At 36.7% G+C, this 22065-nt stretch overlaps 1 protein-coding gene across 4 annotated transcripts; it reads right to left on the bottom strand.

Moving 5' to 3' along the window:
* Nucleotides 1-14683: 14683 nt before the first annotated feature.
* Nucleotides 14684-20572, bottom strand: LOC145115946 (NADP-dependent malic enzyme-like). Of its 4 annotated transcripts, none has more exons than XM_079052306.1 (21): nucleotides 20468-20572; nucleotides 19713-19760; nucleotides 18373-18566; nucleotides 18150-18270; nucleotides 17990-18064; nucleotides 17768-17919; nucleotides 17581-17686; nucleotides 17371-17436; nucleotides 17129-17224; nucleotides 16957-17028; nucleotides 16776-16859; nucleotides 16604-16702; nucleotides 16437-16484; nucleotides 16278-16331; nucleotides 16090-16188; nucleotides 15879-15968; nucleotides 15702-15779; nucleotides 15495-15569; nucleotides 15292-15382; nucleotides 15039-15167; nucleotides 14684-14949 (listed from the first exon to the last, which is right to left on the bottom strand). In XM_079052306.1, exons 1-21 carry the CDS (start codon nucleotides 20510-20512, stop codon nucleotides 14861-14863), a joined length of 1911 nt encoding a protein of 636 aa, XP_078908432.1. In that variant the 5' UTR covers nucleotides 20513-20572; the 3' UTR covers nucleotides 14684-14860. The 4 variants fall into 4 exon arrangements, with proteins under 4 accessions (XP_078908432.1, XP_078908433.1, XP_078908434.1 ...); XM_079052307.1 differs by having other exon boundaries at nucleotides 18373-18524; XM_079052308.1 differs by lacking the exon at nucleotides 19713-19760 and having other exon boundaries at nucleotides 20468-20527.
* Nucleotides 20573-22065: the final 1493 nt, after the last annotated feature.

Here is a 22065-nt window from a genome sequence, read left to right as displayed (position 1 = left end):
AAATGCATGTGTTGCGGTCTTGGCATAATGGTTGGGTTTAATTGGGATTGTCTTATGTAATATTAGTGTGCTTAAATTCAGTTTTGCTTGGGGGCAAGCAAAAGTCAAGTGTGGGGTATTTTGATATGTTCATATTTAGCTATATATTTAGTAAAGATTTTTATTATTTATTGGCTAATTATTTGCAATTTATGGACAAAAGGTGCTTAATTGTGTTTAAATTGTATTTTCAGTCCAAAAGATATGCTCGGAAGCAAAAGGACGCATGAGATGCATTCGGAAGCTCGGGAATTGAAGAAAGAAGAAAAAGAGCCAAAATCCTGAAGTACTCGGCGAGTAGGGATGTCTACTCGACGAGTAGGCACGAATGTTCACGAGGTAAAACACAAAGTCCTTGCCGTACTCGAATTCATCGACGGGACTCGGCGAGTCGTCTGGCTACTCGACGAGTAGCCTCTGTTTTCTGAAATCTATAAATAGAGGATAAACCCGAGTCCAAAACTCTCTCTGGCTTTTGGAAGATTACTTGGAGACTAAGGAGACTGTTGGAGACCTGAGAAACGTGAGAAGAACCCTAATCCTCAATTCTAAGAAGATTAAGGCAAGATAAGTTTACTTTTCCACTTTATCTTTGAATAGAACCATGTTTGGATTGATTGAATTCGTTTTTAGGTTTTTATCTGTTGTAATTATGAACTAATTTCGTTAGTTTCTGTTTAGGGTAGATAAGTTTGCTCCTATAGATTAATTTATGTTTGGATTGATTGTTAATTGGTGATTTTTTGTTAAATTAAGCTTGTTAAAGACCCTTATGCATTAACCATAACTATTTTCTGTTAATTACTAAGTAATTAAGCTGCATGAACATCTCTTAATTGCTTATCTCATGTGATTTATGTGAACACATTGTTATGTGCCTAGGAATAGTGAATGTGAAACTAGGATTAACTAGAGAATGGGTAAATTAATGTGTGAGCTTGTTTGATAAACCATCAACAATGGGTTAATTGAATTACTAATTTAATTAGCTAATTACAAGTCTTATTTAATCTGAATAATTAAACTAGGAAATTCATTAGTTTAGTTACTTGATCACTGCTTAAATTAATTTGTTTTCTAAGGATTGGTAATAGCAGATGTGAATCTAATCACTTTAGTCGGTAACCAATAACAATTAATCCATTGCATTGCCATAAAATTAGCCATAGGATTAAATGAATCGAACCTAAACAGAAACCCTTTTGATTATTGAATTTAGTTGATTTTTACTTGCTTTTAGCTGTTAGTTAAGTGTTAGTTAAGTTTCAGTTAAGTTTCTAGTCTTGCAAAACTAGAGAAAACCCTTCTATTTTACTAATTGTTTTAGATAATTCTAGTAGTTAGATTAATTTCCGTTCCCTGAGTTCGATACCCTGCTTGCTAATTTATACCACCAATTGACAGGTCCACTGGCTTTTGTGTATCAAATTCATAATTAAAAGTAGGATAAAACCAGTGCATTTTTATACACATCAGCTAAACTAGAAACTTATCAGTAAAAGGGTTTAATTAATTTTATTAAACAAGTATAACTTAAAGGACCGTTAGTGGTTAATTCCATAATACCTTAGTTTATACGTCAGGGTTATATATAATTAATATCCGATAGGTAGTTGGATGTGTGCTTTCTGCCTTACTTCCTGTTCCTTGTTTGGTTGTGGGCTTAGGGCAGATTCACCCATTTAACTGTCCGTTCGATATTAGATTATATATAGCTAGTATAAACTATGTGATTATAGAAGGAACTATTGTGGTTACCATTTTTACTAAAGGAAATATATGATTTTCTTAAAGAATGTTTTCATCAAATATAAAGAACTATTACAGTTAACTCCGTAAGTACCAAATGAATACACCAGAGTTATATACAATGAAGATCTAACAAACAATGGGATGTGTGACTTCCGCCTCATTTCCTGTTCCTTGTTTGGTTGTGGGCTTAGGGCAGATTCACACAATCGATTGTTTGTTTGATCTGGATTCTATATAACTTGTATCCATTTAGTACTCATAGAAGGAATTGTAAAGTCATTTTTACTTTCATTCAGCACATCAGAAGATATAGGATTTTCTGGAGGAACATGCGAACTTTTCTAAAAGAACTTTCAACTTACTATACATCACTAAAATACTTATGAACTCACCAGCTTAAATGCTGATCTACTCTTTCAAAATAACTTGTATTATCAGGAAACTAGTAGACAGGTACGCGCACTGGGAATCAGAAGATGGAGCATAGTAGCTTCATGTATTTTTTTGTTATTTACTTTTGAAGTCAATCTTTTGTAAATCACATACTTTGTAAACACTTTAATGATAATACAATGGTTGCTTGTTACTTTGATTACTATGATGCATGTGTTGTGATACTAAACATGACGTCCTCCGCCCCCGAACGTTTCAGCCATTCCGGTTTGGGGGTGTGACACCGTAGACTTAACATGCATCTTCTAGCTTCGAAATGTGGTGTTTTGACTCCTCACATCGTGAATTTCTATGCTCACGTCGTGAGTTCAGTCAAATTAGGGTGTCTGACACAGCTGCATCATCAGAAGGCCATAACTTTTGCATACGAGCTCCGTTTTTAACGTTCTGTATATCCACGCAAAGGTGGAGACGTACTACCCTAAGGCTAAAAAGTACTTTATCGTAAACTCACTTTTTACGATTCCTGGTGTCGTGCCGGTTTTGTCGCGAAACTTCGACAGGTCATAACTTTGTTATAACTCGGATTTCAGCGTTCTTTATATGTAAGGAAATCTTGTGACATATACTAAAACTTAGTTAAGACTATTTATTCTAAATAATCATCTATAAAAAATCATTTTTGACGATTATCGTCTCTAAATTGACTAGCCCGAATCTGCGGGTGTTACAATTATCTCCCCCTTAGGATGATTACGTCCGAAATCATCAACAAAACAAGGCTTGTATATTGAATCCATGTATTATATTTTCATCCTAGGAAATAATCGTAACTCCTACGTTCCTTCGAATGAGTATCTAACTCTTGGACTTCTTGACTGCAGGCGGTGGTCAATCTTGCACCCGCTCTTTATCTTATGTTGGACTTCCAATTCGTAACCTTCGAGTTACAAAATTGATACTTATTGGAGACTCCTTCTTCTTATTAAACAAACTAATCTTAAGAGAAGTTCTTTACTTCGATTATCATAACAGACCGATGGGTCATGTTCTAATGACCTCTCATCGTATGATGCAACGCTTAGACTCAGGTCACTTAAAGTCAAATTCCAGAATGGAATATACCTTTCTTCATGTTCTAATGTGATATACTCACATTTTAGTATGTAACATTTCTAGCTATAGGCTTTTTACTTAAACAATGGACGCGATACTTCTATTGATCGCTTTGATTAACTTTCACTTCAATCTTCTGGCTTAAGTCGGATGCTACATCGAACTTGGCTCTCTGAACCACGTAGAATACATATCTTAGTCAGACTCGATATGATATGACCACTAGGGTCGGAATAACAATCATCTTCTTAGTCATTACCGAAACGATGGTAACGACAGACATGAACAAAACAGAATCAATTACTAGCGCCTTGGTAACCTAGTGACTTTCCCTGATCCAAGTACTAGTCCTGTGCTTCTGGTAGTATAGACCTCTACTACCTTTCACACCTACTCATACTCTTCCCAAGTATTGTCTCGCAGTTCTCCAAATCATTATCACAAAACAATTTTAACACATACAAATGTGTCCAAACAATCATATAATTTTCCCTAGACTCTACTAGGACTTCTTCCACGCGTATCTTTAATCATCAACTATGCTTCAACTCGGTTGGTGATGGAAACGTCAGACGATAAGACAACTTCAGGAATTACACCAACCGTTCTATCATCCCCCATCAAATGTGTACATTCAGATGTACTGTACTCCTCTATACGTTCTGTTATTTTATTATACGTATTCTAAAGGCAAGATACCAATCATACGATATCTTTCGATAGGTATCATTTACTATCGTAATCCTTCTCATTTCCTCCATTTAGACGTGTAATCCTCCTAATTACTCCGAAAAGTTACATGCCAGTTCTAATATTGTAATTAAATGTTTAGAAATCTGAACACATAAAATTTTCAGATCCGTTCGGCAAAAGACTATAGATCCAATCAAATAATAGCATATAAGGCATATAAAGCTATAACATAAATCATTTAGCACATAAAAGCAATTTAGGCATCTAATCCTAAAGTAAGCTAGTGCTTGTGTCAATTCAGTTGTACTACCTAAAATAGACACTGATCTCACAATCATCGCTTAGCATTCTAAGTTTAAGTCAAAAAATCCTACAAATTCCTAGGTCGCTTAAACTAATGCTCTGATACCATCTGTGACATCCCCATTTTCACGGCCAGAAAAGACCGATTTGTTTATGCTTTATTTTAAAAATCAGAGTATATTTTTACAGAAATATATTGCGGAATTTGTTCCCAGAAAAACATGATAAATATATTATCAAAGCATTTCCGAAGAAATGTATTTTGTTCATATTAAAACTTTCGGATGTAATCGTCAATACTGAAACATAAGCATAAACAGACCTTACATTTATTTACATTAGTGATCTACATCTCCTTTAAATCTCTCAGTGTAAAGTAGCTTCATATTGACACCTCTGATACAAATAAACTGAGTGGTTCAGGTTGAGAAACCTGGTGAGCACATAGGGTTTTCAACCCACAATAATATAATTATTATATTTAATCATCAAACAATCAACCCAATTACCCATCCCCGTTATCTTCTTTTACTCTTAAGGATCTACCCTAAGAATTATCTACCACTCATTCCTAAGGAATTTTCCTAAGGAATAGGCACGAAGTACATCGTCGCCAGGGTTTATACAACAGACACTAAATCCATCGTTTCCAGGGTTCATCCAACGGGTGCTAAGTCCATAGCTCATTTATCAACAATATTATTTTCGACAATCCACTCGAAATATATGTCAATGGGTTTTTAGAGTACACCGGGTGAACACGTCGTTCACAACACATACAGGTTGCAAGCCTGCTAGTGTTCCACGGACCGTCTAGAATAGTCCATGGTTGTCATCCATACTCTGCTAGATGATGGGGCCAACGTTTGGGTAAAGGCTTTTCTCAGTTTTCACCTCTCACCCTCATCTCATGATCTATATCGCCTTTCATCTCATCTTCCAACTCATTTTTCATCACACACCAACTATTTTATCTACCCATGTTTTACCCCAACATATTTGTAGATATAAAATACATATACAGTTTAAATCATTTAAAACGTATATAAAATCGATCATCCAGCATAGACAACAAGTATTCAGATAATATGCACACATAGCACGTAATTTTATATAAAATACTTCATATCTATATGTAAGATGAAAGTATTATGCACTCACTTGTAGCGTGCTTTGATAGAATCTAACTAGAAGTAGTCAGCGGCTCGTCGTTGTCAAGCTCGGGAAGGGAAACGACCTTCAGAAAATGAAAGAAAAAGAAAGTAAAAGGTGTAATGAGAGAAGAGGCCGGACTTGCTATTTATAGGCTGTTTTGGCTCTCTCACGTCATGAGAATCAAGACTCACGTCGTGAGCCATGGCAAGAGTCATCCCTTAGTCTTCCCAGGTGTTTTCTAGGCTCGATTAGTGTCCGTTTGACTCCTCATGTCGTGAGAAATCTGTAACGCTCTGATTCTCAGGTATCGATTTTATATAAGAATTTTCTTGATTTCAAGGTCTACTCGACGAGTTGGTTGCCCTACTCGTCGAGTAGCAGCGGGTTGGTCCGCGTGTTTTAGTGACCTACTCGCCGAGTCCAAGAAGGGACTCGATGAGTAGGAGCTGGCAGATGAAACCCTAAATTTCGGGGATTTGCATCCTATTTAAGGACCACTTATTTCCCTTAGCCTCTCTTACTGCCTCCCTTGAGTTCAAAAATCCTAATTAGTGGTTGCTCTTTATAAATTGTGTGCTCTTTAGCTTGGAAGAGGGATCCTTGGAGTAAAAGCTTGGAGTTCAAGAAGTTTGAAGCAAGGGGCTGTTGTAGATGCGGATTCTTCTCTGTCTTGACATCATTTTGGAGGTAACAAGTTGTTATCTTGGCTCTCTCTTAGTTAGATCTCTTCATTTATGGGTTGGGATTTTAGGGTTTTGTAGTGGTTCTCCGATTTGGGTCGAGATCTGAGGTTGCAACCTCATATATGGACTCCTTCAGCCCCTATTTATCATAAAGTTCCAGTCTTTGTTGAGCTATGGCCTTTCCCATGCCTTAAGCCACTCCTTTAGCTTGTTTTGGGCCCTCTTTATCATAAAGTTCCAGTCTTTGTAATGATGATTGGTTTTAAATGCTTTGAAAAAGTTTTAATTTGGCATGAAATTTTTGGGTGTTACAAGTTGGTATCAGAGCCTTGGTTTGAGTGAATTGGAGGAACACTCGTGTGACTCCAGTCTCAAATCAAGGAAAAGATTTTCAAAATGATTTTCAAAAGGTTTTCAAAATAAGTAAGGGAGGATGCAGGGTGTACGATCAGTCGGAGCCAGTAAGTGACCCCAAAATACCATACAGTTATTTGATTATGTGATATATTAGAACATCATGCTAGTGCTAGGCTAGGGATCTTTAGGAATTGCATGGTAGAACTGCCTGATTACATGATGCCTGCTAGCCTAGGGTTTCCTTTATATGAGATTAACATCATTACTGCAGTTGCTTAGTGTATGCATCACGGTTATACATAATTAAAATCTTATAGCCTGAGAATGTTTGATTTGGCCTTATGTTCTGTTCTTGTCTGATTGGGAGCTTAGGGTAAGATTGTATATTCAAAATTCTATAGGGTCCAGCGTTATGTATGGCTAGCATACACTAGTGCTACAGGGTTGGTGGAAGTTTCATGGATGAATAGATTATGAGATATTTAGCATTCCTCTAAGAGTGAGGATTGTGCGCTCGCTATGATTATGAATATTGTTAGGGCGTTGTGGTGATACTTGAGACAAATATGGGTAGGTGTGGAAGGTAGTATGGGACCGTACTACTGAAAGCACAGGACCCATACGCGTATCAATGAAGTCACAACCCCTAGGGTTTAGTCGGGAATTGGTTTCCAGTTATCTATGTGGATTATCTGATATCTGGTGGTATGTTTCAGAATGGTGATGACGAGGCGCGTTGTGATTGGATCCGGTTCAGGATCAGGATCAGGATCAGGAGATGGGGGCCAGGAGGGGCCAACAACACCTAAGCCCGTGGTGTAGATGGGTACGGAGGAGTTGGATGCTAGGATTCGGGAGATCCTGCACAATGAGGTTGCTGCTGCTTTCCGGGCACAGCTGTTGGAGATGTTTGGGTCTATTTAGACCTCCATGGTCGAGTACTTCGACGAGCGATACGCAGCCCTTGCGGAGACGGCTGCCGCTGCAGCTGCATCGGCTGTAATAGCGGCATGGGGATGAGGAGGATCCACTCGGGGTTTCCAGTACAGGGACTTCGATAACACGAAGCCCCCTACTTTTGATGGGACTCAGGATCCCATCAAAGCCATGAGGTGGATTTCTGATGTGGATGGATGTTTCTTTCCATGCTCGTGTCCTACTGACCAAAAGGTGAGGTGTGCTCTGAACCTGCTAAGGTCCGGGGCAAAGGACTGGTGGAGATTGGCGACTGGGTCGTACATTGATGATCAGAGAGCTGCTGTTACTTGGGAGCAGTTCCAGGATATGTTCCACGCCCGATACATTCTGCGGGTCGAGCAGGAACGTTTGCCACAGGAGTTTTTGAGTTTGATACAGGAGGGGGAGTCGGTGACGGAGATCACCCGCATGTTCACGGAGAGGGCGATGTTTTGCCCAGAGTTTGCTTCTGAGCAGGCTCAGATGACCCGTTATCTGAGCATGCTCAAGACTGACATCCGTCAGTTTGTGTCTACACAACGATGTGATACTCTTTTGGAGTTGCAGGAGGCCGCTAGGCGGCGTGAGTTGGAGATTGAGCTGCAGATGAGGGAGTAGCGGCAGGCCCCGACGCAGTCGCAGCCGGCGCCTAAGCGGTCTAAGACCGCTGATGCTAGGATCGGGGGCCAGCAGAGCCGCACTTGTGGAAAGTGTGGAAAGAGTCATCCCGGAGTTTTTCGGACGGGTAGTGGGTGCCACAAGTGTGGCAAGGAGGACACTGTGCGAGGGATTGTCGCCAGATAACCCCTGCATCGGATATGAGGTTATGCTATCACTGTCATCAGGTTGGTCACATGAAGACCAACTGTCCACAGCTCGCAGCCAGGCCGGCGTAGGCTCCAGCGCTGACTACATTGAGGATACCGGATGGGAGGCCAGTCAAGACAGAGCCTCCAAAGGCTTAGGGGCGTGCTTTCCAGTTGACCGGAGAGGAGGCCAGGGCAGCACCAGATGTGGTTGCTGGTACGTTTCTCTCCTTATTTCATTTATTATAATTGTATTATATCTGTTGTACCTGTGATTAGGTACGTTTTTAGTGAACTCCTTGCCTGCATTGGTTTTATTTGACTCGGGGGCGAGTCATTCATTTGTATCACAGTCATTCAGTAGGGACTTTAGTATGCCAGTGGGCGAGCTAGAGTGTCCGTTGCGAGTCTCTATCGACAATGAACACGAAGTTTCTGCTTCCTCAGTTTATCGAGGGTGCGAGTCGGAGATCTTCGAAGTGTCCTTTCCGATAGATTTGATACAGATTCCCATGAGGGAGGTGTGCGTGATCGTAGGGATGGATTGGCTTAGCCGTTTGGGTGCCATGATAGATTGTGAGGGTCAGAGAGTGGTAGTTCGAACCCAAAGTGGGGGAGAACTAATTTTTTATGGCAAGGGCACCAGAGTGGGTTCGGGGTTTTATTCAACTGCCAGGGCTCGACAGTACATTCAGCATAGATGTGCGGGTTATTTAGCATATGTGATGGATACGCGGGTCAGGGATCAGACTCCAGTTTCAGAGGTTCCAGTGGTTAGAGAGTTTGCTGATGTGTTTCCAGAGGAATTACCCAGAGTGCCTTTGGAGAGGCAGGTCGAGTTCAGGATCGATCTAGTGCCAGGTGCGGCCCCTATCGCCAAGGCGCCGTACCGGTTGGCACCACCAGAGATGCAGGAGCTGTCATCACAGCTGCAGGAGCTGCTGGGAAAGCAGTTCATTCGTCCGAGCAGTTCTACATGGGGAGCACCGATCCTCTTCGTCAGGAAGAAGGACGGCTCGCACCGGATGTGCATTGACTACCGGGAGTTGAACAAGTTAACGGTGAAAAACCGCTATCCACTCCCAAGGATAGATGATCTTTTCGATCAATTGCAGGGTGCATCTTGGTTCTCCAAGATAGATTTGAGGTCGGGATATCATCAGGTCAGGGTCAGAGAGGAGGACGTGGAGAAGACCGCGTTCCGAACTCGTTACAGACATTACAATTTCGTGGTGATGCCGTTTGGGCTCACCAACGCGCCAACAGTATTCATGGACCTGATGAATCTGGTCTGCAGACTGATGCTTGATCGCTCGGTCATAGTGTTTATCGACGATATCTTGGTGTATTCCAAGACCCGAGAGCAGCATGAGGAGCATCTCAGGAAGTTGTTGGGAGTTCTGAGACGAGAGCGGCTATATGCCAAGTTCTCGAAGTGCGAGTTTGTTGGATTAGCGTCTAAGTCCATAACTATTTTGGTATGTACTTGACCCGATTATGAGCATGGTCCTTTTGGGTTGCCTTCACCATAGCAATATGTAGGATGAATTAAGGAGAGAAAGGTTTAATTATGATTTATTAATATATTATGAGAATAATATATTAAAGGAGAAATCATATTGGTTAATTAATATTAGTCAAGAATTAATAAAGAATTAATTCTGTGGCTAAAAGAGATTAATTAAACTTAGGGGACTGGAATTGTAATTATAGGATAATTGCAATTGGGCTATGGATCACGTTGGAATAATAGGTTGGACGAATTCTATGGGGAAGCCCATTAGAAATCGTCCAAGGCATGTTCCAGAAGGGGTCCATGGGCTGCTTAGGGCTTAAGCAGTCAAATTAGGGTTTCCTTGTTAGATAACCCTAATTGCCTACCTATTTAAAGAACCCTTGAGACCCAAAAACATGGCTAAGTCTTCCTTGTTAGAAATCAAAATCACAAAATGTGAGGAGGTACACGATCAAGCCTTCGCCTTCCCGTGATCATCCGAAGTACCTGAAACAAAATCCAAAACTATAAGCCCGAAGCTTAGTGAGTTCCCCCAAAATACCAACGCCATACAAACCATAACCATATGATAACAAACAGCATGCATATAGAGTCTACAATATGACTGGACCGCCCTCACCGGGCCTTCAGTCTGTCTGGCCCACTCTCAGAACCTTCAGCATGTCTGGTCCGCCCTACCGGGTCTTCAGCCTGTCTGGACCGTTCTCCGGGCCTTCGGCCTAACTGGTATGCTCCATTGGGCCTGTAGTCTATCCGGGCCTCCCTAGGTATGGTGGCCTACAACACAAAGCAGGTCCGCCTCAACCCACCCCCAAGTATACAATCAACACATATATAACAAATTCTAGCATATACAAACAGTCAGACCGATCTAGTAGATCACTATTCATAGTATCATCCTATATACCACGATACTGACCTAACAGGTCACCAAACATAGCATCATGTTATATACCAGGATACCGACCTAACAGGTCACTAAACACAGTATCACCCTATATACCAGGATACAGATGTAACAGAGCACTAAGCATATCATCATGCGATAACCAGGATAACAATCCAAAAAGGGTCGGCATTGGTGCCTTCGACCCTGTCAGTATAGTGAGGAAAACTCGCCTCACAAGTAGTGCTGTAGTGTTAATATCCAACTCCCAATCACAGCCCCGAACTCAACCGCCTGTAACCACCATTTGACTAATTCCATCAAAATTCCAAATTACCAAAATACCCTTAGAAGTCAAACTTGGTCAAAGTCAACAGTCAACAGTCAAGGTCAACAGTCCATGTTGACCCAACTCGTCGAGTGCAGCTTACCGACTCGTCGAGTTCCTTCAGAACTCAGAAAACCGCAAAAACTCGAGTCAACTCGCCGAGTTACCAAACAACTCATCGAGTCCATGAAGTGTCCAGAATATTCGGGAAAACCCTAACCAACTCATCGAGTTGGCTATGCAACTCGTCGAGTTCCTTCAGCCCTTTTCTCATTCAGATGCTTTTAAGTGAAACCAAGGCTCCAAACTGTAGATCTAGCCTCCTAGGGTGAAGTTACCACGTAAAGTTGCCAACTTTACGTGCATGCAAGGTCTCAAGAGGCTAAAACACCCAAAACTAGTCTTAGGAAGAGGTTTAGGGCATGGAGAAGGGCCAAAGCTTGATAAAGTCGAGAACTTTATGTCCATGAGGGCTTAGAGGAGTCCAGATCTGAACTCCTTGCTTCAAAACGTGTTCAATACCAGAAATGCCTCAAGAATAAGCTAGAAATGACCCTAAACTCTTGAATGGAGGGATCTAACAAGAAAATGATCAAGATAATGACTTTTTACCTTCAAATAAATGCCAACCCAAAGTAGATGTTGGATCTACAAGCTCCTTATCGTTTCAAGCTTCTCACTCTTCAAGTCTCTTCGAGAAATGTACCAAACACACACTCTTTAGCCTCACACACACGCAAAGTAGGAGGTTATCTCGATTAGAGTTTGTTCCTGGACGTGAAGGTGGTAAGGGAGGCTGGAGGGAGGACTTAAGGTCCTTTAAATAGGGTGCAAACCCTAAAAATTAGGGTTTTCATAATCAACTCCAACTCGTCGAGTTGGGTCCTCCAACTCGTCAAGTAGGTTCTCCGGAATACGCGACCCTTCTTGGTTTCTACACGACGAGTTGGGGCCTCCAACTCGTCGAGTAGACTTTCTAAAGTGCACAAATCCCTAAATTTCATTCCTGGAAATCGGGATGTTACACTTCCTTTTTTACTCTTATTTTATAAAATAATAAAAGAAAGAAGACAAAACCTTTATATTTTATAAACCAAGTTTATAGAATATAAACTTTAACTTTTTTGGTAAAAGACAAAAAGAATTCATCTAGTCCAAAATGTTGTGTATGACTTATTAATTCATACCATATTAATTATATATAATGTTACTTGCTAATGAAAATTATTATTTTCTAAAAATAAATAATTTCCAATTTAATTATAAGAGTTTATTGAATGTTTATTAAAATCAATTTCTAATAAATAATCAATTATATCAAGTTGTTGTTAGTGTGACTCTTTAGTATCATATGTTAATTAGCAATATCACTTTAATATAATTCTTGAGCATATTAGATCTTTCAGAAACTCCTAGATCTTTGAGATCCATTGAATCTTATCAATGACACGTTTAATCTCGTTTATTTTTAATTATATGAAACTGCGCCGCACCTGTTGTCATTCCCCCAGTCAACATAACAACCATTTCCACCGTCGGAACCGCCAACCCCGAAAAATACCTTCGTGCACGTCCTACCTCGCTCGCTCACCTTTCAGCCATTTGACAAACATTTCCCCCTCTATCTACTCTTCGAACTGACTTCCAGGACCTTGAGGACAATGTCCATGTTAAGGGGGAAGGAATTGATACGTGTCTCGAGCCATACCGAAGGCCGCCTCCATGGCCGGACCCATCAAAGATGTACATTAAATGGGCAAGCCTTTTGTGATACTCTTGCAACACCTTCCATATTATCATTGTCATTAAAGCTTTGCATGGATATGTATGTTTGGAGTCCCACAATTCCATGTTACTACTTTATAGTTTTTCATGCATTTTCCCATTACTAGGAGATAGTTAGTAGCATTAATTCCATTACTCCATGTTTCTAAGTTTTAGCTAGCATTTTAATTTCTTTTGCTATATAAATTGGTGTATGTTGCATTATGGAAAATGTAGAGAAAATTGATCCAAATTTTAGTATCTTTGTCTTTGATCTTTGGAGACTAGCCATCTTGACTGTCTTTAAATCGACGAAGAGGTATTGACAAGATCTTCAACTCTTGTTTAGATTGTTTTTCATAACAATCAACCGATCTTAATTTCGGTTTCTGTGTCGCACATTGCTGTGTTGCAACTTCTAAAAATCATAACTTCTTCTTATGAAGTCAGATTTGGACATTCTTTATATGCACACTCTCGGTTTTGAGATTACTACGACTTTTTTCAAGACTGTTTATCCTAAATAATCTTCTATAAAAAATGTTTATTTACGTGACTGGTCGTTTATACTGTAAGGTGAAAATGAGATGTTACAAAAGTCAGGTTGTAATGTCCTATGCATATAATCTAACAGTTAGGTTATGTTTAGCGTGCCATAGTTAGCTGATAAGCTAGCTTATTTTTCGAGCTTTTTTATGTTGTTATGTTTGGTAAACCAAAAAGTAACTTATAAACTAGCTTTTTAAAAACTACTTAGACTATGTTTGTCGTACTAGCTGAAAGGTTAGCTATTAGCTGAAAAGCTAGCTGTTAAATAAAAAGCTAGCCGATAGCTGAAAAACTAGCTGATAAAAAATAACGTTTGATAAACTAGCTGAAATATATAAAATTACATAAAAGGACATGTAAGAGTATGTGTTTCTATAATTAATTAAGGGGTGTATTTGGAAAATTTTAAAAAAACTCATAAAAAGCTAGTCTAAGTAGCTTTTTAAAAAACTAGCTTATAAACTACTTTTTGGCTTACCAAACACGACAACATAAAAAAGCTCGAAAAATAAGCTAGCAGTGGCGCGCCAAACACAACCTTAGACTAACTTTTTAGGAGCTTTTTTAAAATTTTCCAAATATACCTCCTAATTAATTATAGTAACACATTTATTTAAAATGTCATTTTATGTCATTTTATATATTTCAGCTAGTTTTATCAAACGTCATTTTTTATCGGCTAGTTTTTCAGCTATCAGTTAGTACGTCATAGTCTTAGTGTTGACAAGTGAGTACTCACAGGAAAGGAACTTGCATTTAAATTAACATGATTTACAAATTGCATCCATCCGTATCATGATTTTGAGAATGTTGCATTCATCAGGATCATTATTTTGAGAATGTTTGCATTTTATTTTAAAATGCCACGGTTTATGCAATATGTGGAGAAAGGAAATAACACAAAAATGTTTACACACAATTTGACAATGGGTTGTGGGATATGTTATGTTTTATGTTATTCTTAGCATTTTACTCTCATTCGGGACGTAAAGCTTCACACTTGTTTTAATAATGGCATACATCTCAATATTTGCATGAGGATGATTTCTAGAAGTACGGAAGATTTCTAGAAGACTATCACTATGTGTACTAAAAGTCTCGAGTGGAGGATAACCATCTCCACAAAAGTTGGTATAGAATTTTCAAAATATAATGTCAATATATATATATATATATATATATATATATATATATATACCAACTTTTGTTATCTCCACAAAAGTTGGTATATATATATATATATATATATATATATATATATATATATATATATATATATATATATAACGGACAGGTTTATCAAAATGCAATGTCTTGATAAGAAAAAATCTTCAGTATAATGTTGCACCACAAAGCATGAAGATATAACGCTATGGCACAAATAAATGAAAATACATTGCTATTTTTTGTATTTAGCCATTCATTATATGTAAAACCTATCACAAGAATACTTATATCATCATTCAAATAATATTGTACAATTTTTGAAACACATATCATTACTTTAATCCTAAAAACAACTACAAGGACATATCAATCAAATTTAACCTACAAACTACAGAGTTAACGATAATGACGATAGGTTGGAGAATACATGCAACTCTCTGCGAATTTAACGAGATCTTTAGGACGAGGAAGATTAGATGCCAACCCTAAAAGTAACAAAAAAACAACATTTTTTATTAATAACAATTCCCAAATGAACATTTCATTAAGCATTTCATAATGCAAAAGTACTTACCAAGTTCATATGCCCTAGAAGCTACCTTAGCAGCAATAACCGCTGAAATCTTTCTAATCTTCTTGAAAGGTGGATATATAATACCCTTTGCGTACTCTTCTTCTGTCACTTGAGATGCCAAAGCTTCCGCTATACAAGACATGATAAATGAAGATGAGGACCCACAAAATACGCTCTATAACTTACTAGGAAAACACATGTGGGGACCACATAAAAGAAAAAGTCACATCAAGTTAGGTATTTTTCGAATTACCTGCCATCAAAAGGAACTCATCATGCACACGAATTGCACCACACATGATCAATCCCAACCCAAATCCAGGAAATACGTATGCATTATTTGCCTGAATTTAAAACAAAACCAGAGCAACATACAAAAGTTACTTGATCAAGTATATTCAATTAATCCCAAGTCATTAATTGAATATTCTGTGTATAAGATAAGATTTAGATGACCTGGCCAGGCACGAACTCTTTGCCATCATACATTACTGGGTCAAATGGGCTTCCACTAGCAAAGATCGCGTGACCCTGAAAAAATTGCAAACTCGTATGAGTATATGAGGATTTAATTTCATCACTTTAATCAAGGGTTCATAATTCATATTCGTTTTGGGTCTTTTAGAAGTAAAGATGATGCACACAAATTTTAATTAAACTTACTTGACTCCATGTATAAGCTTCCTCTGCTGTACACTCGGATTGTGAAGTTGGATTAGAGAGAGCCAGAATGAGAGGTTTCTACATGTCAAACAAACGTATTAAATTTCAAATTTAATGTAATTGTAAATAAACGACATTTTATTTTGTGTCAATGCAAGTTAGCAAGAGAGAACTAACCGCATTAATAGATGCCATCGCCTCAATAACTTCTTTTGTAAATTGTTTCCCAACTCCAGATGTTCCTATTAATATCGTTGGCTTGATTGCCTGCATTAACACACTTAATTAACAGAAGCAATTTCATAATTTACTTTTCATAAAAATCCTCATTTCGTAACCAAAAACAAAATATAAAAAAGTTTTTTTTTTTTTTTTCATATAATCATACCTTGACGGCTTCCAAGAGTCCTTTCACGGGTGCATGATCATGAGCCCATGGTAGCTTAAAATGTTGTAGGGAATCTTTACGCGAGCTCACTATCAATCCCTACATCAAAGGAAACACACACACATACACATTTAACATTCATAGATCGTAGAAACAAGACTCATGAATCATGATCGTTTTTCAAGTACCCTTGAGTCAACGAGCCAAATTTTCTTTCGAGATTCTTCCACCGTAACTTTTGTCTACAAATAGCAATTTTTAGTAACAATTTTTTAGTCCAATTTTCAAAGGTTATTATGTTGCTATTTATTGCCGTTTTAGAAGAACAAAATCATGGAGTTACTCACCTTTTTCAATATCTCAAGTGAAATAAGCTCTGCTATACCCGTGCCAGCCTTTGAAACAAAAGAAAAAATACGATGACAACAAGCCCAATTATGATGAGGATGAGAGGGCATTAATGTCTTTTTGCTTAAATGTGAGAAATTGGTTCAAGAATATATATGATGCTGACCTCACCAGCACCGAGAAATAAGAACGTATGATCGGATAGAGTCCCACCAATTAATTTCAAAGCCGAAAGCAAACCTCCCAAAACGACACATGCAGTGCCCTAATTACAGAGAGGGGAATACGTAAATCACAAAACGAAAATTAGAAGACGATTTTTGTTCAAAGGAAGTTACCTGAATATCATCGTTGAAAACAAGATGACTTGATCGGTATTTACTCAGCAACTCAAACGCATTGTGGTTGGCGAAATCTTCAAACTAAAAAGACACCGTTGATTCTCGTTAGAAAAATTACTAATTTGCTTTTATTTACTTTTTCCTCAAATGTTTTTAAATATCATTTATCAAACAATACCTGAATGAGGACTTTTTCTCCATAGTTCTTCTTGACTGCGGTCATAAACTCCTCTAACAATTCGTTATATTCCTAAATTTAACAAAAATCAATCACCTTTAGCCTTTAAAAACTGTAATTATTAGAATTTCTGGAATAAATATTTAAATGGTAAAAAAAAAAAAAATGAAACCTCGCCAGTTGCTCTTTTTTGTTTAAGCCCGATGTAGAATTCATCCTTCAACAATGCCTCGTTTTTTGTGCCCACATCAATGGTTACAGGCAAGCACTGTAACAAAAAATGAAATCATGAACATGGTTATGGTTAGCTTAGCTCACTACTAGAAAATTACAAATTTACCCCATTTTCAACTAAACTTAAACATTTTCAATGTAAAATTCAATAGAATTGTATAAAAACTAAAAAAGACTTACAACAGAAGGGCGAACGCCTCCAAGTGCCGTATATAAAGAAAGCTTTCCAACTGGTATCCCCATCCCCTGTGATTTTTATAAACATTGCAAAAGTTATTAATAATTAGAAAAAGAAAATACATAAAAAAAAAACAAACACAAACTTTGCATTTAGCATCCAAAAACCATAAAATATACCGAATTACAGCAGTGAAAAATGTTAGATTTTACCTGGCATCCAAGGTCACCAAGCCCCAATATACGCTCACCATCGGTTACCACAATAACTTGGATATTCTTCTCAGGCCAATTCCTCAACACCTCAAGAATCTTTCCCCTGATAATTCAATCACCATTTAACACCAATTGTAGATTTACCAAAACAAGAACAATTTGAATTTTGACCAGGTCAACATACTTGTCTTTCAAACTGATATAAAGTCCCTGTTGACGCCGATAAATGCTGCCATATTTCTGACAAGCTTCACCAACTGTTGGTGTGTAAACTACTGGAAGTAATTCATCAACATTATCAATCAGAAGCTTGTAAAATAATCTTTCGTTCGTCTCCTGCACAAAAGTACATGTTAATTTTGACTTATTAAATCATACGATAAGATGATTGAAAAACAGAGGTTACCTGAAGATCCATCATGGCTATGTATCTATGCAATGGAACTTGGTATTGGCGAAGTAAATGCAAAGTTCTTTTTTCCTACAAAATCAAGAAATTAAGAGTCAACAAAAATAGTATAAACAGTTTTTTATTGGGATTTCTCAAACTACAATGGTGAATTTACTTGAAGTTCCTGAGTGAATACTGCAGGTGGCAAAAGGCCTCTCAAGTAATGCGCGTCTCTTTCTTTCTCACTGAAAGCAAGCCCTTTGTTATGTTGTGGGCTCCGCAACAAAGCATGCCCACTGAAACACAATGTTTATATGGATTTTGTTACACTTTGAATTTCGGTTTTCTAATGTGGTAAATTGTAAAATAGTAATGAATTTATAGACTAAAATGATGACCTGGCAACAGAGACATTCCAAGGGGTAAATGGTTGACCATCATCATCATCATCATCATCAGTTGCTGCATTATCATCGTCTTGATTACCCGCCATTACTGATAGACTACTCTTTCTCTCTCCTTTATCCCCCAAAACTCCTAACAATTGTCTCTGCAAATCAGACAAGCTCAACAACACTATGCAACAACAAAACTGCAATTTAACCAAAATTATAACTCAATAAATACAGGATGCCCACAAACCATAAATCAAAAAACAAGAAATTAGAAATACTTTAAATCAACAATTAATGTATGACCTACCCACTTATAAAACCTTTCTACAGACATGCAAGTTAACAAAAAGTTTTATTATTTGGGTCAAAATTGAAAATTTCTGTACATTCAGACAAGTTCAAGAACACAATGCAACAAGAAAACTGCAAATTGAACAAAATTACAACTTAAAAGATGATACCCACAAAGCAAGAATCAAGAAATGATACCCATTTAGATTGACTAATATCGGCTAAATTGAGAAGGGTAAATTGTGATAAGTAACAAATTACTTCCACTTTACTCTTTTTAAAATCGTTAGTTTTCGTTGTGATTATTTTTGGGTAATTTACACAAAAATATCGTAATTTGTCGGGAATTTCAATGGTTTATTTTAACAGTTTTGAAAAGTTGGATGAATTTTGTAACGGTTATTAAAAGTTTCATAGTTTAAGGAACATTCTTAAAGTCACGTGACCAAATTAGAATTAAAGTAAAAATGCGTTGCTGTTTATTTTAATTTGCCGCCACTTGAAAATGTGAAGCTTTTGATGTTTTTTAACAAAAATTAAGAAATATATTTCCTACCCAAGTAAAAAAATCAAATCTTTTTGGACTTATTGTACACAAATTCAACTTAATATAAGTGGGGATTGCAAAATTAAAGAAATATTTACATTCTGCAAATGAGATAAGCTCAAGAACACAAAACAAGAAGAACAATGTCACATCGAAAACATCAAGAAACATAGCCCAAAATAATACGAAATTAAGAATTAATTAATAACATTTTAGATTGATTGTTTAAAAGGAAATGTATGACCTACGCATTATAAAATATCAAATGTTTTGACTTCAATTCTTCAAATTCAAAAAATGTATCATTAACCCATTAAAGAAAATTAAAATTTTAACTTTTTGTACACGTTTCAAGGAATATACGCATACCCACAACAGAAATATACAATTTTTATATTTTGTCTGCAAATTCAACTGTTTTATGAAGTGGGTTTGGGTCAAAATTGAAGAATTGTTAAAATGTAGGTCATCAAGAACAGTAAATTTGAAGAAAAAGAGGTCGTACCAGAGAATTGATTCTCTTGAAGGATGACGATGAGGCCAGCATCAAGAACTGTTAAGATTTTTCCAAAATTTTAATTATTTTGTGTATGGTTGGAAGTAATCTGGTATCATATAGAGAGAGAAAGTAGGAGAATTTGGCCCTAATATAATAAAACTTCAAGGTTCTTCCATTTCTTTCTCCTCCTTTTCTTTCTCTCTGTCTCTCGGTAGATAAGATTTTGCATAGAGAAAAGGGTTGGACCATATGTTGGCCAAGTGTAACTTTGTCCTTTTTGCCCATACCTTTTTATCCATTTTATATTTTCCTTAAAAGTAGTTTGATCACAGTAATTAAATATTAACGAGTAATTCTTCTATCCCAACACAAAAATATAAGGAGTTGTAATATCTTATTGCTTAGATTTGGTTATTTTATTGATAGATACTTCTAATACAATACGGATGTGATTGGATTTTTTTTTACTTGAGTCTCTTAAATGATAATAGATCAGAGCCTAAGATATAGGAAGAACTATGTATTTGTATAGCACATATATAGATGTGAATGTTATTCTTCTAAGTTAGTTATAATTAGACTAAAACACACGATTGACGATTTTTGCAAATATATATTTAGAATGATCAATAGAAGGATGTAATATCAATCTTTTCTAATTATTTACTACCATATATCAACTACAAATAGTTCCCTATAATCAGATACATATGTTGTTACCTTCTAATTTCAACAATTACATGTATGAATTGAGAGAGTACCTCTAAGAGCTGCCGTATGCAATTGCTAATAAGTTGATAAGACATTGCGATCAAAGAAGGAATTAAGTGTGTGATAATATTGGTGATTTGTGAAAAAGGAATTATTAGAATTGATGTGTTCGAAATCTATGTAGATCGTATGCTATATATACACGAGTATTGGTTAATGGAAGATGGCAAAAGGCAAAACATGGAGTATGAAATGAGAGATATTATGCCAAAGTAAGGAACTTTGTTCCTTTCTTTTCTTCTTTTTATATATTTTCATGGGGTCAAGTTTGATCTACCAAATGGGTAAGAATTACATGATAGGATTATAATCGAGTTTTGTAATCTTGTTTATCTCGTTTGCGTGGTGTAGATATTGAGGAACAGATAATAAGGATGGATGAATATGGAGATGAATAAATTTGAATTTATAAACGGGGCTCTAAAATCTGAATGGATATATATAACAAGTGTATCTCAAAATGTGTATTTGTTTCGTATGTGTGTTTATATATGTGTACATGAATGCTTAAAACATATATCTTATGTTTGTGTTTTTTTTATGTGTGCTATAAAACTTAATCTTTAAAATTTATAATTGTAATGTTACGAAACAGTTCCAATTCTTTGTATTTTAATATGTGCTTTAAAACCAGTAATTGTAGAATTTAATGTGTGCTATGAAACTTAACAATCATCGTTACAATTGTAATGTATATGTCTGTATATATTTGTGTTGTAATCACAATAAAGTTCAAGTTAAATATTTATTAAGAAGTTTAAGAGACAAAACATTTTTTTTGGAACAACTCGAAAGCCTCCGGCAAGACATTAGAGAGCAAAGAAAAAGAGACCTTTCCTCCAAACACAAGGTCATTTCTAAAACACAAAAATACCCACCAAGCGGTATATGATTGTATCCATCGCCCTTTTTCTTCTTGTTATTTAAAACCGAGGAATCCACCCCGGTATGAAATTCAAAATTGACACCAAAATAAGGTGAGCAATATCAATCCATTTTGAAAAAATCTCACTACACGCTCTAATCTTCACTTCACATTTCAAGAATAGATGTTTCATGTCTTCTGTATCACCCAAACAAATTTGACACTACACCATATGAACATCAATTCATTTATCAACTAGATTTTGTCTAAAAACCAAACGGTCTAGACAGTAATAATCTGTAACACTCCGACAAGTTAATACAAAGTACATGCAAAAAAATTTATTTTCAATTTATAAAACAGCTCGGTGTATATTTATATTAACCAATTGTATACAAGTAGTTACAAAAAGGATCGTATACCATAAAATTATTTGTAGATCCGAATCAAACCTAACCATTCATCTAACAACTCTTCCATCTCTCAACTACTTGTTTTATTCTATTATTGGGTTTACTTTATCCTTAAAAACCCCAACAACAAATAAAGGTTAAGCTACAAAAGCTTAATGAGTAACCTACTCATCATACACATACAACATCTACATAATCATAAGATTAAATCAACATCAATAACTATAACATATATAAGCCTTTTAAGATTTTTGGTCATGTCAATCCTTCTGAACAATATCACTTATGTGGTTTTAAGCCACTATCTACT

The sequence above is a fragment of the Lactuca virosa genome, chromosome 5 (genome assembly GCF_052849685.1).
Source record: "Lactuca virosa cultivar CGN04683 chromosome 5, Lactuca_virosa_CGN04683_v6, whole genome shotgun sequence".
Lineage (NCBI taxonomy): Eukaryota > Viridiplantae > Streptophyta > Magnoliopsida > Asterales > Asteraceae > Lactuca > Lactuca virosa.
The sequence above is the reverse complement of the archived record's forward strand: the minus strand, read 5'-3'. Positions and strand labels throughout refer to the sequence as shown.

What these genes read in the sequence shown, in the direction of transcription:
- LOC145115946 (XM_079052306.1), bottom strand. Translation starts at nt 20,512, where the DNA reads ATGTCTTATCAACTTATTAGCAATTGCATACGGCAGCTCTTAGAG. An exon ending in GCATACGGCAGCTCTTAGAG is followed by an intron (nt 19,761 to 20,467) that starts GTACTCTCTCAA and finishes AAATCTTAACAG; the next exon opens with TTCTTGATGCTGGCCTCATC. An exon ending in TGGAATGTCTCTGTTGCCAG is followed by an intron (nt 18,271 to 18,372) that starts GTCATCATTTTA and finishes ATTGTGTTTCAG; the next exon opens with TGGGCATGCTTTGTTGCGGA.